The sequence below is a fragment of the Plectrocnemia conspersa genome, unplaced genomic scaffold (genome assembly GCF_051122295.1).
Source record: "Plectrocnemia conspersa isolate PC_06_02 unplaced genomic scaffold, ASM5112229v1 ptg000001l, whole genome shotgun sequence".
In the NCBI taxonomy this organism is placed as follows: Eukaryota; Metazoa; Arthropoda; class Insecta; order Trichoptera; family Polycentropodidae; genus Plectrocnemia; species Plectrocnemia conspersa.
Window position 1 is genome coordinate 30,882,232 of NW_028277165.1, and position 16,546 is coordinate 30,898,777.

General features: G+C 29.0%; 2 protein-coding genes across 3 annotated transcripts in view; both read left to right on the top strand.

The window, feature by feature from the left end:
* The window catches only part of LOC148239586 (uncharacterized), a 53,053-nt gene extending 52,756 nt beyond the window's left edge, over positions 1-297 (top strand). For both annotated transcript variants that reach the window (XM_088190428.1, XM_088190335.1), the window contains exon 8: positions 11-297. In XM_088190428.1, the coding sequence (XP_088046554.1) occupies positions 11-282 (272 nt within the window). In that variant the 3' untranslated portion in view covers positions 283-297. The remainder of the gene's footprint in view (positions 1-10) is intronic.
* A 3,592-nt stretch (positions 298-3,889) lies between these two features.
* Positions 3,890-7,679, top strand: LOC148239587 (uncharacterized). Its single transcript, XM_088182663.1, has 3 exons — positions 3,890-3,945; positions 4,016-4,286; positions 4,994-7,679. Exons 1-3 carry the CDS (start codon positions 3,890-3,892, stop codon positions 7,127-7,129), a joined length of 2,463 nt encoding a protein of 820 aa, XP_088038789.1. The 3' UTR covers positions 7,130-7,679.
* Positions 7,680-16,546: the final 8,867 nt, after the last annotated feature.

A 16,546-nucleotide genomic window follows, 5' to 3' on the forward strand; every position in this document is an offset into this window, starting at 1 on the left:
TACTTTTCAGATAATCCCTTGATCTGCGACTGCGAACTGCGCTGGTACAGCGATTGGTTGAGCGGCCTCAGAGACCGCGACGACGAGATGATGCAAAAGAAAAGGACCCTTTGTACTATGCCTAACGAGCACAGAGAGTACAGCGTGCAAAACATGCCGTTGGAGAAAATGGCCTGCGTGGGCAAGAGCAGAGCAGGAAGGGCGTCCTCTAGAGGAAAGTCCTCCAGGATATCCATTACGACTCCTATGATGGCCATGTGCCTTGCCATATGCCTAGTGTGAGCTGGATTTGTAAAATATATACATTTGTTAAAAAAAAGTTGTTCCGTTCACGGTTATAAATCATATAATAATGGTTAATTTTAACTCGTCGCTAATTTGTAGGTTAACTTGAAAACGGTCGGATGTCAGTTAGCTGTTAATTTAACACTTATGCATTATCATTTACGGGAGCAAAGTGGATATCATCATACGATGATATATTTTATTGATAATAAAGGAAATCAATATGCCATATTGAAGATATTTTCGATGCCGGTGAATATTTTCGCTCGAGTGTCAGGGGCGAAGATTTCGCTGCGTTTCTAAAATATTTTTAATGTCACATATTGAATGTCGTGTATTTTTATAAATATTTTTCATTTGATAACGTATATACAAAAATTAACGTAATGACAAACAACTTCGTGATTTTTTCGCTTGGCTCGCGTGAATTTTCTCAAATCACAGAACGAAAGAATCCAAATCATTATAATATGAATATTTTGGAATGTTTATGCGCATCTATTCTAAAATAGTGTTCAATCATGTTGTTATTATCAAAGTGTAATTAAAAATCCCTTCATTGCCTATGCACGAGCCTAAAGAGGTTAAGTGATCAAATATCGTATGTACATAATTTGGATGAATACAACTTAAAAAATCAGGGTGTTTCAAGCAAAAAACCCTTCGATCAAATAAAATCAAAGGGGGGGTCTCGATACATATCACATGTATGTCTGATATTATTCATTAGCTTAAATAATTATTATACTCTCTATATATTTTATATGTATATTCAGTGTCATTTGTGAAGGAAATATACATACGTTATTATGAAATATTATTATTAAGCGTATATATTTAATCTGTATACCAACCCCTATTTTAGTATTATATATATATATATATATATATATATATATATATATATATATATATATATATATATATATATATATATATATATATATTTATATATACATACATAATATGTTAGTGGTGCATATCACAGTCATATCATTAGCGGGTAAATATATGTGTAAGTGTAAATTAAATTTACATTTATAAAATTATAAAAATTAAATTTTAAAATAAAAACGACGTTTTTCTCAATATAGATGCTTACAGCCAGTGTAGTGTGAACGCATTATAGCAACAAACCATTTTTTGTCAATATTAAAATAGATGTCGTTAATTTAACGTTGTAGTGTTTTAATAAAAAAAAATCGCACCTCAATATTGTTCAATGCATGTTTAATTATTATAAGTAAAAGCACGAGTAGTGATAAATTTTTCCTTTCTATGGATCAAATTATGTGTGTTTTAAATGAAACTCATGTCGTACATAATATTAAGATATTACGAAAAATTACGGTTCTGTGTCTATATGCATTAGAGTTGTTAATTATTGTTAAAAATATGTTTTCGCCGCCGCCAAGAGATGTCTCTAAATATTTTAAATTTCAGCAAAGCTTTCATTGATGTATAATCGAATGTAATATTACGCTTGATTTTATTTTAAAAACGCATTAAAGTGTCGTACGTGTGTTTTGAATTTTTTTGGAATTTTTAACAAGCTCTGAATCATGTGTAAGAGCTTTTGAACCAGTCTATACATATCTAACGAGGCGCACCCGCCGTCTCCATACATATCATTATGCAATATTTCAAATCAAGAAATTATTGCATTTTATAATAAATAGGCAATATATAGTCGTAAATTATATATTAAAGCCTTATATACAGTTATTTTATTTTATTTCGACATTTTTTCGGCGTTGAAACATTTGATGTATTAAATAGTGATAGTCGTATAATTGTAATTTTTTATTATTTTATCATGTTATCCATTTTGGACGTATTACTAATTTTGCTTTTAAACTATATATGTATCTACATGTGCATTAATTAAATAATACCCAGCATAAATATTTATATATGAAATTTACTGATTACCCACAATATAATACATATTTGAAAGTGCATACATGTTGTTCATATAATGAAATATTAAATATTCTAGTTGTTGTTATTGTAAGAAATTCTCGTCTATTCTTTAATATATAAATTATCTCTATACATGTATATGTTTAATGTAAATCGATGTAAGTTTTATTCAGATAATAATAAAAAAAAATACAAAAGCCTTAAATATTATCTTTCATTTTCATAACTTATTACAACAATGGAAATGATATAATTCGCACTTACTATTTGGGCGATAAAACATATCTCATTATATTTATTATATATACACATGTAAATATGAATATATAGTATACGATAAATTGTTAAATATTTTTACAAGTATTGCGAAAGTATACTAGATAAGATAAAATTGATCTAACTTGATTTGCTATGTTATATTTTTGGAAAAGAAAGTAAATTTATTATTGAATGATATTTTTAATGTAACGTAACTTCTATTTACGTGAATATATTAAAATTTAATTAGCATGTTCTGAAAATATAAATATACCGCTCTTTATAAATACATGACTTCCAGAAGACAGATATCCTAAATAACATATTTTATAATTAAATACACCAAGTTAAAAATACCAAAACTTAATATATTTATATATATGATATATACATATTACGAATTAATGCGAGCGATTTTTTAAAGTATTTTTTTCTATGCACATATTTATTATTATAAGCAGTTGTTTTTAATCATTAATAATACAACACTATACTGACTATTAACATATTAGTTTTAGACAAGCAATTTAAAATGAAAATATAATTGTTCAACCAAATTTTAATATATTAATAAAAATATGATCATTTGAATTCAAATTTACTTATACGTGTTTAAGATAAATTAAAATGGCATCAGGATTAAAAATATTTTTTTTTATACCTGAAATTATACCCTTTAGTGTGCCACTCATTTTCCCGTGAAAAAAAAAAGCAAAAAATTAAGATTAATATTTGTGACTTACCAAACAAGTGTATTTGTTACGCCGACAAAAGTAATGGTTTGAGATTTGGAGATATTTTAAATTGTCTCCAGAAAAAGGACAGTCAGGACTTACGTTAATACAAAGGAATACTGTAAATGCCCTGCAATATTATTGCCAAATCTCGAGCTGTTCAAATTTTTACAAATTATTTGTGTACGTAAATTCCGTTTAAAAATTATAATTATAAGCAATTATTAAAATATAAATTATATGTATATATGTATATACATTTTAGAATTTAAAAGTTTATTTATACAATATGTTATAATACTTATATAATGTGTGTTTATTGGTTTACCATAAATTAATTTTAGTATTATATTAACTCGTTAATTAAAATTTCTGTGAATCCATTGGTTACCATGGCAAAAATGATTACCTAGAAATAAATTTAATCTGATCGCGCACTGTTAAACCAAATATCGCAATTACGTATTGATCCGGAACATATGGCGATTAATGGTTTAACTCTTTGAGATTCGCATATCTGCAAATCACAAATTACAATCGAACAAGTCGTTTCATTTCGCAAACGAAAATTGTGGTGGTCGAACGTTTTTGTAAAACGACTCAAAAATGAAAATAGTCTATGAAAATTGTGGTTTGAAAGAAATCATCAAAGTAATACAAATACTGTATATATAGTATATTTTGAAGTGATGTTGAAAAAACAGAACAAGTTAAAAGTTAACAATTGCGAGAACAATAAAATATGGTGAGGCAGGATTTTATTAAAAATATTCAATCGAAAGCTGTATATTTATGCAAATTTTATCTTAACGCAGCAAAAACTTGCCCAAGCAAAAGTCAGGGCAGTTCAACCAGATATTATCGGGCGTGGTTTGTGTTGCTGGATTTTCTATAATTTTTATCATAATGCTCTTCGACGCGTATTCCATGACGAATCCTCGAGCAAAAGATATGGAACTTGAAACTGCTGCTACTTCATATAACTATGCAAAATCATGTGGTGTTACAAGTAACTCAAATTGTGAAATCGAATGTATTAATATGGATGCTAATTCATTGACGAAAAGTGTTGAAAAAGAATTTGGGGTATGTATATTTTTAACATTTATTAAATATATAAATAAACCTATACTTTTATTGAAGTTAAGTTAAAATCTAACTTACAATGTGCTATATTCTGAATACTTAGATTAGCTGAATGATTTATTTTTGTAAAAACATTGACCAAATTTTCAACCAACTTCCAACCAAACAATTTCAGTTTTATTAATTGTAAGCAGTACTTATTGGAATCAATTGTTTGTTTTGTATCGGCAGCTAATAGCATAAAAAATATTGTTAATCTTTCAATATGACTTTAAATGCAATCCATCGTTATCATGATATTTTTTAATTGAGGTTGTACTAAATCTATTTTTCATTGTTTTATAAAAAAACGTATTTATCATAAATACAATGAAAACAAATAGCAAAACGTTTTATTGCCAATTAAATCAGCACTGAAATATTGAGTTGCACGTCTATATAAAAGTCTATAAGGATAGTGGTATTTTTGTTCCTGATCAATTTTAATTTTATCAAATATCAGTCACTATCAATCGTAGACTTAATTTTATATATTTCTCATCAAAGATTGGAAATCGGTTGTGAAAATATACGAAATTTTATTTTAAAACCTATTTGTGCTATTTTCACCATTTTTAATCTATAAACATTTACATTTTAATTAAAAATAACACTTTGTGATCATATAACTTTTACTATATTACTAATTCTATGTCTTTTTATTGCAGAAATTGAACTCCGATATATGTAAAGTCATTAACATTCTTAAAGTGACAAACCTTTGGGTCAATGGTGGCATATTGTCGCCCGGTTGGTTGAACTCTACCAAGTTTAAAGTCAAGCATCTGACATTATCCGGAGAATTCATCGAAGATATCGAATCGGGAGCATTCAGCGGTTATTCTTTTACACACTTGGAATCATTAAATCTCATCAGCGTTACCATAATTAATTTTCAACGTGGTCTAATGGAAGATAAAGTATACCTTTCGAGTCTCAGCATGGACAATTGTAGAGTTATCTCCATCGAAAGATATTCACTTCAACCAGTCCAACGATCCCTGGTGATCTTTCAGATTAACAGAGCAATTGAAGAATTTGATCCTGAAAATTTTACTGGATCCGGTGAAATGTCTGCTTTGGAAACTGTCGATTTTAGCTTTAATCGGCAGCTTTTGGTTAATTCTAAATCTTTTTCATCACTGACCAAATGCAAAGCGCTTTCCATGGTACTTAGCAATATTAATACAATAGCACCGAATGCTTTTAGTCTAATGTCTTCTTTGGAATTGATTCATTTGAACAAAAACAATTTATCAACCATAACTGAAGATATATTCCCGAAAAACAGTAAACTAAAATTTAATCTAGCGGAAAATCCGTGGAAATGTGATTATAGTTTACAATGGTTGTGTAAGTATGCCATTAAAATTAATGACTGGCCAACTTGTTCAGAACCTGTTGAAAAAAAAGGTATGTCGGTTTTTGACGAATGGATATGTTATGAACCACCTGAGACCACAACGTCGTCAACAACAACTACAGAAGTAGTTACAGATCCAAGCACAGAATCAACCTCAGGAACAACCACACAAGCAACGACAGAATCTACGGAAGAAACGACTACAGCTTCTACACAAGAATCTTCTGAAACAACAACTGCAAAATTAACTACAGAAACTTCTACAGCAATCACTGATTCACCAGAAACATCTACGACCACTTCTACAAGCACCGATGCACCAGAAACATCTACGAATACCTCTATAAGCACCGGTACACCAGAAACATCTACGAAAACTCCTACAAGCACCAATGCACCAGAAACATCTACGAACACTCCTACAAGCACCATTGCACCAGAGACATCTACGAACACTTCTACAAGCACCGATGAACCAGAAACATCTACAAACACTCCTACAAGCACCAATGCACCAGAGACGTCTACGAATACTTTTACAAGCACCGGTGCACCAGAAACATCTACGAACATTTCTACAAGCACCGATGAACCAGAAGAGCCAATCGATCGCATATTTATTACATGCGAAGGATCAAATTCTCCAAAAGATAATTCGATTGCTAAGCAATCAATTGATTTCTTTATAAAAAGTAACGGACCTGGAAGCGTAAGTATTGAAGTCATGACAAAAGCTAGAAAAACACAAAAAAATCATTTTTTGATATGGTTTCACAAAGATTTTGCTGAAGATAGAATTAAAGATATACAATGTAAAGAAGATTTCAAACCATACACAGTAATCGATAATCTGCAGCATGACGAAGTCTATGTGTTTTGTTTCGTGGAAATAGGTGAGAATAAGATATCTCCACTGAATTGCAAAGCTTACGTGGTGGAAGACAGTTGGAACAAACAAGCTTGGCTCACTAACGGCGATGTGTTAATAGTGAGCGTCATTGCTGGTGTTGGCTTTTTATGTTTCTGGGTTTTTGGAGGTATCGGTATTTTTTTATTGGTCAGAAAAAATCCGTCCCTACTTCGCGGCAGTAAGAGAATTGTGATAGTAAAGCAAAGGAACACTGATGCAATCGTTATGCCCCCAAAATTTTCTGAAAAGTCAGAGGCCAAATATGAGGAGTATCCGAGTATGTTTACAAAGTTTTCTTCTATTAGAAGCTCTTATAGAAGACCTTTTTTTAGAAGAAGCGTTTCTGAGACTAGCATTGTCTCGGGAAGTTACATATCTCCTTCTGAACCAACTAGTATACAATTGCTCACTTGGAGATTAGAAAGATTAAGGGGTAGAATGGATAATAGAATACCACCCGTAGCTGCTAGACCGACATCGCCAGATTTAGGAAATGACTATGAGAGTATTTCATGCATTACTGAAGTTTGACTTTTATATATGTATATTTATTACCAAATTGTTATTTTTTTATGTAACATATGTATATTATTTATTAAATTATATTATTATTCATAACATCTATTTTTTTCCCCCAACGTCACCTATCTAAATATAACAAAGAATTTTAAAAGTTCCATTCAACATCGCCATTCTATTAGTTGACATCTAATAAATTTTAACGCCTGAAGCACACATAATTGAAAATATTTATAGTGAATTCAAAATAAGAAAATAATACTTTCTTTTTCAGCATTCGATGCTTGTAAAAAAATTGTAATTTATCTTTATTTTTTATTAAATCTGTCAACGCCCAAGTGTTTGCCATTTAGTCATGCATATGACATCTATCACACGGCACGTTTATTATATTATTACAAAGTTCTTGCTTTTTATTTAATTTAATATAAAATACATTTGCTAATGAATTGCTAGAATAATTACATTTTAATAACGATTAATTTTTGATTGATAAATGATTAATAAAATACATATTAAGTAATAATGTAATATAAACAGACTTTTTAGATTGCGCAGGAGAGTTCAGTGTTACAGAAATTGTATAAGATAATGTTTTGTTTTAATTGTTTATGACAATCTTTGATTAAAAATATAATATTATAAAAGACTCACAGATAAACATTTAATTACATAACTAAAATTTTTGATATTTGTATATTTTTAAATATTTTAAAACTTAAAGCTATTCACTAATATATATTTGATTTTTAGAAACATCCTATATAATCTTGCTGTTATGAAAATAATTTTAAGAACTCTCACCGCGTAATCAAATTACTTGCAGCAATTTCTATAAGTAAAATAGTATTTTTAAATGATGAATAATCATGGTCATTTAATTAGTTAGTAAAAATAATACTACAATTTTATTTACACAATTAAAACATTTTACTAGCTATTAAGAATAAATTGATTACTACTTTAAAATTTGTAGCTAAACAGCTGCGAAAGTTTTTATGATGATATTTGATTTTTCAATAAAATATGACACTATACAATATATCAATACTTCACATTTTACTGCAGACTACACCATAAGTATGTACTTTATTTTTGAGAAAAATATATTTAAAATCACAAAAATACGTACAAGATATATTCACAAAATTATAAAAATTCGCGTATAAATGTATTTACAATTACTTTATCTCTGTGATGTATACATAGTGTACATATCATTTAATAATGTAAATTTATTTTGAAATATTTTAAATAAAAAGCAAATGTACTAGTAATTAATTTGCAATACACTTACATATTTAAATATTATTTGAGACTAAAAATAATTTTCTGCTGTAAAATTGAGTGGTATTAATTTACCAATACAGTCAAGCGTGTAAGAATAGTGATTTTTACTTAATGCATAGTTAATTTTTAATAAATAATTATTATTATGTTGAACTCTGAATTCTGGATAGCTAGATCAGTTGACGTGAAGAGGGAATCAGCCGCTAATCACTTTTTTTGCGTCTCAGACTAATTCGCCATATTGTTTAAAAATCGCGGCTATTAAAAAAAAACAAATAAAATATTCACTGTTAAATAAATATAAATTAAAATATAAATATTTTTTGTATTATCATATTTTCACAATCAATTTTGTTAAAATTTTGGCTTAATTTATTCAACAGATTGATTCGCCATCTTGTTTCAAAGTAGAAGCTATTTTAAATAATAGGAAAATCGTAACTAAAAAAGGTAAAACTGTTTAATAATAGAAATTTAAATACAATAGTTTTTTTGTCAGTAATTAAAATTATAAAAAAATGTTAACATTTTCGTTATTTATGATATGTAAAAATGTCTCATTACAAATATTATAAAAATATTTTTTGTGAATATCTCAACTAAGTTTGTTAGCTTGTTTTCAATGACGACATACCATCAAAATCAAAATTCATATTACTGTTAAAAAATTATAAGAAAAAAATAAAAACATTAACAACAAAAAATAAATTATATCTGAAAATAAAATTTTAATTACTGTATAAAAAATCCAAGAGAAAATAGTAAATAGCTCAAAAATGTTATAATTGCTATTAAAACAATTTTTTTGTATTCCACACAGTGGCGTAGCCAAGATTTTGTCAAGGGGGGGGGGGGGGGTTGTCAAGAAAAAAGGCAAGATAATTGCCAAAATCAAACCAAAAAATACTACAAAATATTATGCGTATAAATCAATGACTATGACAATACCAAATTTTAATTTTTTTTAATATAATGTGTTTCCGGATTTTATAATTGTTTATAGAATGCCGAAACAAATCATGCTTTAATGGCATAATTTAAATTATCAGTAATTTCATCACCATACTTAATTTCAAATAAAATAAAATATTCTTTACTCTATCATTTATTATATACGTATATTTTATTTATCTAATTAAGATAAATATGGTTATTAAAATGAAGATATATTACTATTATTTCAAGAGCAAAATTATAGTATGAGTTATAGCCAAATAGTTGTAACCGATTAACTACTACCGATTGCCATTATTTTCCTCCTTTCACGCCGCATTCGAGAGATGCAGCGTGCTCAAACTTGGCACATTGACCGAGATGTCATCGAGGAACAATGCCAAGGGTGAACGACAAACGGAGACGTTTATTTATTATTTTTTTCCTCCACTAGATATTACGTAGTAGAAATTACAGCGCGTTACAATCGTCTGGCAGGCGCGTTTTAGAAACGCGTTATAAGGGCGTCGCCGCAGATATTGTTAGAGCGGAAGACAAGAGCACGATAATAAGAAGGGTGAACCTGGATAAAATGGACACTCAACCAAATTAATATTCTAACCTAAACAAATAAGAAGCTTTTTTTTTGCACAATAAGATTTATAAGCACATTTGTAATTGCTCATTGATAATATCGATATGTTTCGTAGACCTGTAAAAATCGCAGTGACAAATTTATTATTCATAAACTTATACTACTAATCTATTGTACTTGTTAATTATCGAGGCTCTTACAATATTTTTAATAGGACCAAAACTTGATTGAATTTTAATTTAAAAAAATTATATTTTACTTGGATTTTTTATTATTAAAAGACAAATAATTTTTTTTTATGTACTAAATACTTAATTTAAGGTTTTGTCATGTATATACGTTTAACAACTGATATGTTTTTAATATAATGTATAAAAAAATACGATTGCTTCTCATTTAAAAAAATTGTGGATTTTTTTTATATACCTCTTTTTAGTTACAATATGAAAAAAAAAGTGTGGCACTCAAATGGTTAAATAAAACTATACTGTTGTATATTGATTATATCTTAATAAAACAAATTTTATCAACTTTGTTTTATTAAGATATAATCAATATGGCTATAAAAACTAGATACTTTATTATGGGAAATAACTAAATAGTTAAAAAATAAATCCACCATAAAAATATAAATTTCATAGCTTATACAGACCGAGTAAATACAATGATGCTAACTAGTGCTTTTTATACATTGGATAAACTTATTGAATGGCACTAAATATTTTAAACGTTAAGAGTAACTAGACTAATAAGCAAAATAAAAGTTTTAATAAATACTTACAAAGTCAACAGATTACATTTTTCAAGAATTTACATATATTTCTTAACAAACATCTATGCTTATAATTTAAGACTTTCTCATTGTTATTTAATAAAACTCTTGGTTAAATTATTGTAGTGAAATTAATAACCAATAGTTTAGCTTGTGCAAAAATTACTTGAAAATACATCTATTTAAAAATTTAACAGTGCATTAATTTTAATATATAAAAACATGGACCTATATTATTAAATATAATAAATGGTTTAAAATGCTTATGTATAACAGTTAAATTTATAAATTTAAAAATACTAGACCTTTAAATAATATGCTATACTAAAATCTAGCGTTAAATAGCTGTCCCTACACACAAATGTATAATTAAATAAACATATTTTAAAACTTTGCTCTAAAAGCTTTCTATCATTGCGGTACTCGATATTTAATATAAAGGGCACGCTTACCACAAAATATTAAACCTCGCTCCACATATGCTTGCTTGGTGTGGAGTAACATCAGTGACACTAATTTAATAAGTTATTTACTAAAAATATTATACAATACACATGTTTATACTTATTTAAAAAAAAACGTTTTTTTTTTATTTACAAATAAAATATTACAAAAAAAAAATTAAAATTGATTGATATTTGTGTGGGTACTCCCAGGTTTACCCTACCATTGCTTGCGTTCCGCACCATCCGAACCATTCGAAACCACGATTGACAGGCAAAGTTGTACGAGCGTGAAAAACCGGGAAAGCTAATATAAAGTCGCAAGCCGAATTCTCGGACAATAGGACAACAGAATTAGTCGCATTGTTCGCGCGTCACACTTCTCGCGCCACGTTGTCGTCTATTTTCGTCCGTTCCTAGGCCGCTAAAGAACAATACTCGTAAAGCTAATTTCAGAGACTTAAGGATCGCGGTCAATTTATTTTCTAGTTGGAAAAACATCCTCAAAGTCGAAAAGATGGCTTAACACTTAGACGATGACGCCATATGGCCACGGGCGTAAACTGACGCCAGTACGCTCCACTGCTGACGCTAATAGGCGTCACGTTGTGGGTATCGAGATTTTTATCTGACATTTATATTTACTTTGCTAACTGTTACACCCCGCGGAAAAATGAAAAGCAGTTGTATTTGATGGAAAATAGAACGACGTTTGACAGGCGCTTGTCGGTGTCGCCGTACATTGAGTGTTGGGTATCATACTTCAATAACAAATCATAAAAATGTATTTATCTATACAATATTAAAAAAAAGCTAAATATATTTTATTAAAATAAACTTTGCACACTTGAATTTAAAAATATATACGTAAATATACATACATATATAATAATGTTGAAAAAATCAACAACAAGGAGTAGGCTTCTCTGGGATTTAATACAATGGAGCCATATTACAGGACGCTACGAACTAGCGTATCGTACAGGACGCGCTCCACATTACGAAGCCGAGCATCTTCGACGCTTTATCGCAAACTTTGAAAATATCCATCCCTGCTTGAACGTTCCAAGTAGGGATTGCAATAATATTGGTAGTTTTACCGGTATTGAAAGTTATATTATTATTTTAATTAATTTCGAATAAAATAAATAATCCAAATTCTACAATGTTTCACTATGTTTATTCATTGGCAAAACCAAAGCATTTAAACACCCCGGCAATTGTTGTCTTTAAGGATATTGAATAAATATGTAGTAACTATTGTCGTATTCGTGTTGTTTTTTATAAGATAATTAACAAGCAGGTCAAATATTTACTTCAGTTACTGACATTTATGATCTGATTTACTATTTATAAATATTTCGGGTTTCAAACAATAAGAAGCATTTAAACAATCTTCTTTACATTCAGGTTCTTCTAAAAATACTTCATACGCTGATCTTGTGTTATTTACGAGTACCAATAAAAATCATTAGAACGACTGTGTACAAGAGCCATTTTGTTTCATCTACTTCTTTACTCTTATTTATTCATTACATTGTAAAAGATAAATTAATTTCGAATAAGATAATCCTTATTCGAAAACCAGAAAAGAACCCAGGAGAAGTAAAATCTTACAGCCCAATTAGTATTTTGCCTATTTTATCAAAAATGTTTGAAAAGCTACTACTCTATAGAATAAATCCAATACTATATACAGAAACAAGAAATGATCCCAAGGCAACAATTTATTTTTTTGCAAGAGCACGTTACATTATTTTAGTGGAAATATAATTAACAATGTCTGTCTATGCATATTTTGTGAATTAATCAATAATAAGCTTTTAAACAACCTTTCTTACACTTAAATCATGTATACAAATATATACAGATGTTGTGATATAATAATAAGTAATAAATAATACAGAGGATAAATGGAGTTATGATCTCTCGGCGAAACATAAATCAATTTAAATAATCCGCTCGTCGTGGCAAAAGAAGTGGGAAACCAGAGATAGAACTTATTTTTACAACAACTGCAACCATTCCAAGCGTTTATAATTAATCACATTATGCATCTGCTGAAAAGCTATAAGCAACAAATCTTTGCCAAAACGATCTCACCACTACAAACGATCGTTTTGCAAAATTATAAATACATAAAACACGTGTCTCTGAAGCATAATGAATTCAACACACAATTAACGATCATTCCTAAAATACCTACGACAGAGAGAGAGAGAGAGAGAGAAAAAAAACTAGACAATGCGAGGTCTTCTAAGATTTATGCGTTCCAATCGATCAATTGTTCTTGCTGTTTAGAAATAATCCTCTTTCGTCTCTAGAGCATTTTTAAGAGATTAATATTGTAGCGGCTCTTATAGCTGATTACAAGTTTAAAATATTTTTTTGTGTATAATAATTATATTGTTGTGTGATTCACGCAATCAAAAATAATTAACACATGTACCTGTGTCGTCAATCAAGTGTTAAAGCAGCTGTAGTCGATTAACCTCACTTTTGACATATAATTTGATAGTTGACCTTGACCGACAATTTTAAATGAATTCATTTATGGATGATTATTGAACACAATTTATTTTTTTAATTTAAATTTATATTACATAATATTTAAATAATTATATAATTGTTTATAAATATTTTTTTAAAAAACTGAAAATAATATATGTATAAAAATAGTAATAAAAATATATACCTTCTTTTAAATAAAAATTAATAATGAAAAGTTGTAGCAGAGTATAAAAAGTACAACAGTCAATTTCTGAATAGGAGTAAAGAAAGCATTACTGTCATTTGTCGTCTAGTCTGGCGTGTAAATAAATTACGGGACCTTTATAACTAATAATCTTATGTATTTTAATAATATAAATTTGTGTAAATAAAAATGAAATTCAATAATAAAAACAATAGTGTTTACTGGAAAGTAGCATGCAGGATTAAAAACAACAACAAAAATGAATAAAGTACAGCTCTTTTAATGTTAGATATAGAAAAAGCTTTTGAAACAGTATGACATGACGGTTTGATACATAAATGATATAAATAAAGGGTGTTTTAAAATTAACGCAAGATTTGAATTTGCCGTCATTTGTGCAGTAAATGTTGGCAAGAGTTTAGGGTTGGTAAAAATTCAAAGCCGTTCAAATGTCAATATCGAAGCAGTGCGTGAGAGTGTTGGTGAAAATTCTGGAACATCAATTCAGCGTCGTGGACAAGAATTGCAAATTTCAAGAAGCTCTTTACAGCGTATCTGTGTCTCAATGCTTACAAAATTCAATTAACACAACAACTGAAGCCTAATGCCTAATGACCATGCACAGCGAAGAGAGTTCGTTGAATTTAATTTCTATCGTTAATTTTGGGACACCCTACACAAAACCCCGGTCTATTTCCTAGGTTTAATACGCTCATATCTGAAAACTAAAAGCAATATATATTATTTCACAAAATAATGAACAATTAATCCCGCGTAAAATTCCAACTGGAATTTCTCAGATAAATTTGCTCCAGCCGTGAATTTCGAAACCTTAAATAAATATTTTGAAAGGTGGAAGATTAAAATAAATCAAATTTAATCAGAGGCAATTACTTTCACAACCCGTAGACAAACTTTACCACCATATCTCCTGAATAAAGGGGGCAATAACGTCAAATGGAAAACAAGGGTTAAATACCTGAGCTTACACATGAACGCCAAGCCTAAATTTAATAAACATATTTTGGTACTTCGCTCTAAAGAGTTTGCCGCCATTGCGGCCCTCAGACTTTAGTAGAGTTTTTTCAATTTTTTCTAAATTACAAGTCATTCACAATAAAGCTATAAAAATAGCATACAATACACATTTATATACTAATCTTAAAAAATGCATATTAACTCTCAAATACCAACAATTAAAAAACACTCATTTTCATACCAGAAAATATAAAAATGCATCTTGCAAAACCAAATCAATGACTACGATAATAACAACATTAAATTTAAGTACAAGCACAAAATGCCAAAGCCCATATTGCTTTAGAGCAGGGGTGGGAAAATCTTTTGGCTGTCGGGACAAATTTAGGATGAAAATCTAGCCGCCGCACGGTGGGGTATTTGCTCGATCTGGGCGGCCAAAAGTCGATTATGAAAATTTAAGCGCAGGTAAAAAAAAGTTGCTCTGTAAAGCTGATAATTTTGCGCATAATAATCAACAATTCCTCCACTCCTTGCATAACGCTAGCGCCCCCACTATCGGTCGGAAGTCAGTCATCCCTTCGAGTGCACGTATCGTTTTCTCGGCGTCGATTGCATACTCGTACATTGGACAATTATTAATATTTTATTTGAGTACAGTTAAAAATCCAAACCATTGATTGTGATAAAACAGGTAAGTGTTTCTACGTTTCATAGCTTTGTTGCAGTTTCTGTCATATTAAACACACAATATTGTTTTGAATAAGTACCATTTGTTAGTACTTTTTCCTATTTTTTTTTCTAATTTTGAGTTCATTAGTTATATTTCCCACCACTTTTTAATGTAGATTTTATATACAATATGAAGCTTAGGTCTTTCTCTTTATGATACATGTAAAATTGGTTGCGGATTTTTGCGGTTTTTACCACATTGCATACCATTATTCTTAAAAATGGGACGGGGCTTAGTCGCGAAAGCTAGGACCTAAACGTTTTAAACTATTATAACTTTTTAATTAGTGTTAACGTCAAATTTAAAATACAGTTTTATAATGATTGTTATTTTTTAATAATATGATCACCATGGTAAAACCAGTAAACCTCAAATTGTAGATCGCGTACTAAAAAAATAAAATAAAAAATTATTTAGAATCACCAAATATACACATATTTAAAAATTAAAGCGATACCGTATGATAAAATACTAGTCAAATACTTTTTCTTGTTAAAAAACAGCAAATATCAAACTTTGTGAAATACACAATTTATTTTTTATGTTTAACACTTTATGCGGCGAAATAACAAAAAACGCGGCGAAAAATAAAAAAAAAGTTTTTTTTTTTTAAAAAAGTTTCTTTTTCTAATGTATTTTTAAACACTTATAATATTATATATTTGACTAAGAGCACTCATGGAATCAACTAAAGTGGAGAAATAATTTTGGTCACCCAGATCGGGCAAATACCCCACAGTGCGCCGGTCACTATAAATAATTGCCTAAATAAGAAGGATAATTTTGTACATTCCAAAGTAATTTTATTCAAACTTAAACGTTTATTGTGCAAAAATAATTTGAAGAAAATGTTAAAAAGATTTTTTTTAAACATAATTAGATATTTATCAAAGTGTACAATTCTCATAAAACATAACATCATATTACATCCGATTAACTTGACCAGTTGGTACAGACTTACCCCGTTGTAACCCATTGGGCTTACGTCTG

Coding starts and splice junctions, on each gene's coding strand:
- LOC148239587 (XM_088182663.1), top strand. CDS start 3,890: ATGTTGAAAAAACAGAACAAGTTAAAAGTTAACAATTGCGAGAACAAT. Junction 3,946..4,015: donor TGCGAGAACAATAAAATATG/GTGAGGCAGGAT, acceptor ATCTTAACGCAG/CAAAAACTTGCCCAAGCAAA. Junction 4,287..4,993: donor GTGTTGAAAAAGAATTTGGG/GTATGTATATTT, acceptor TTTTTATTGCAG/AAATTGAACTCCGATATATG.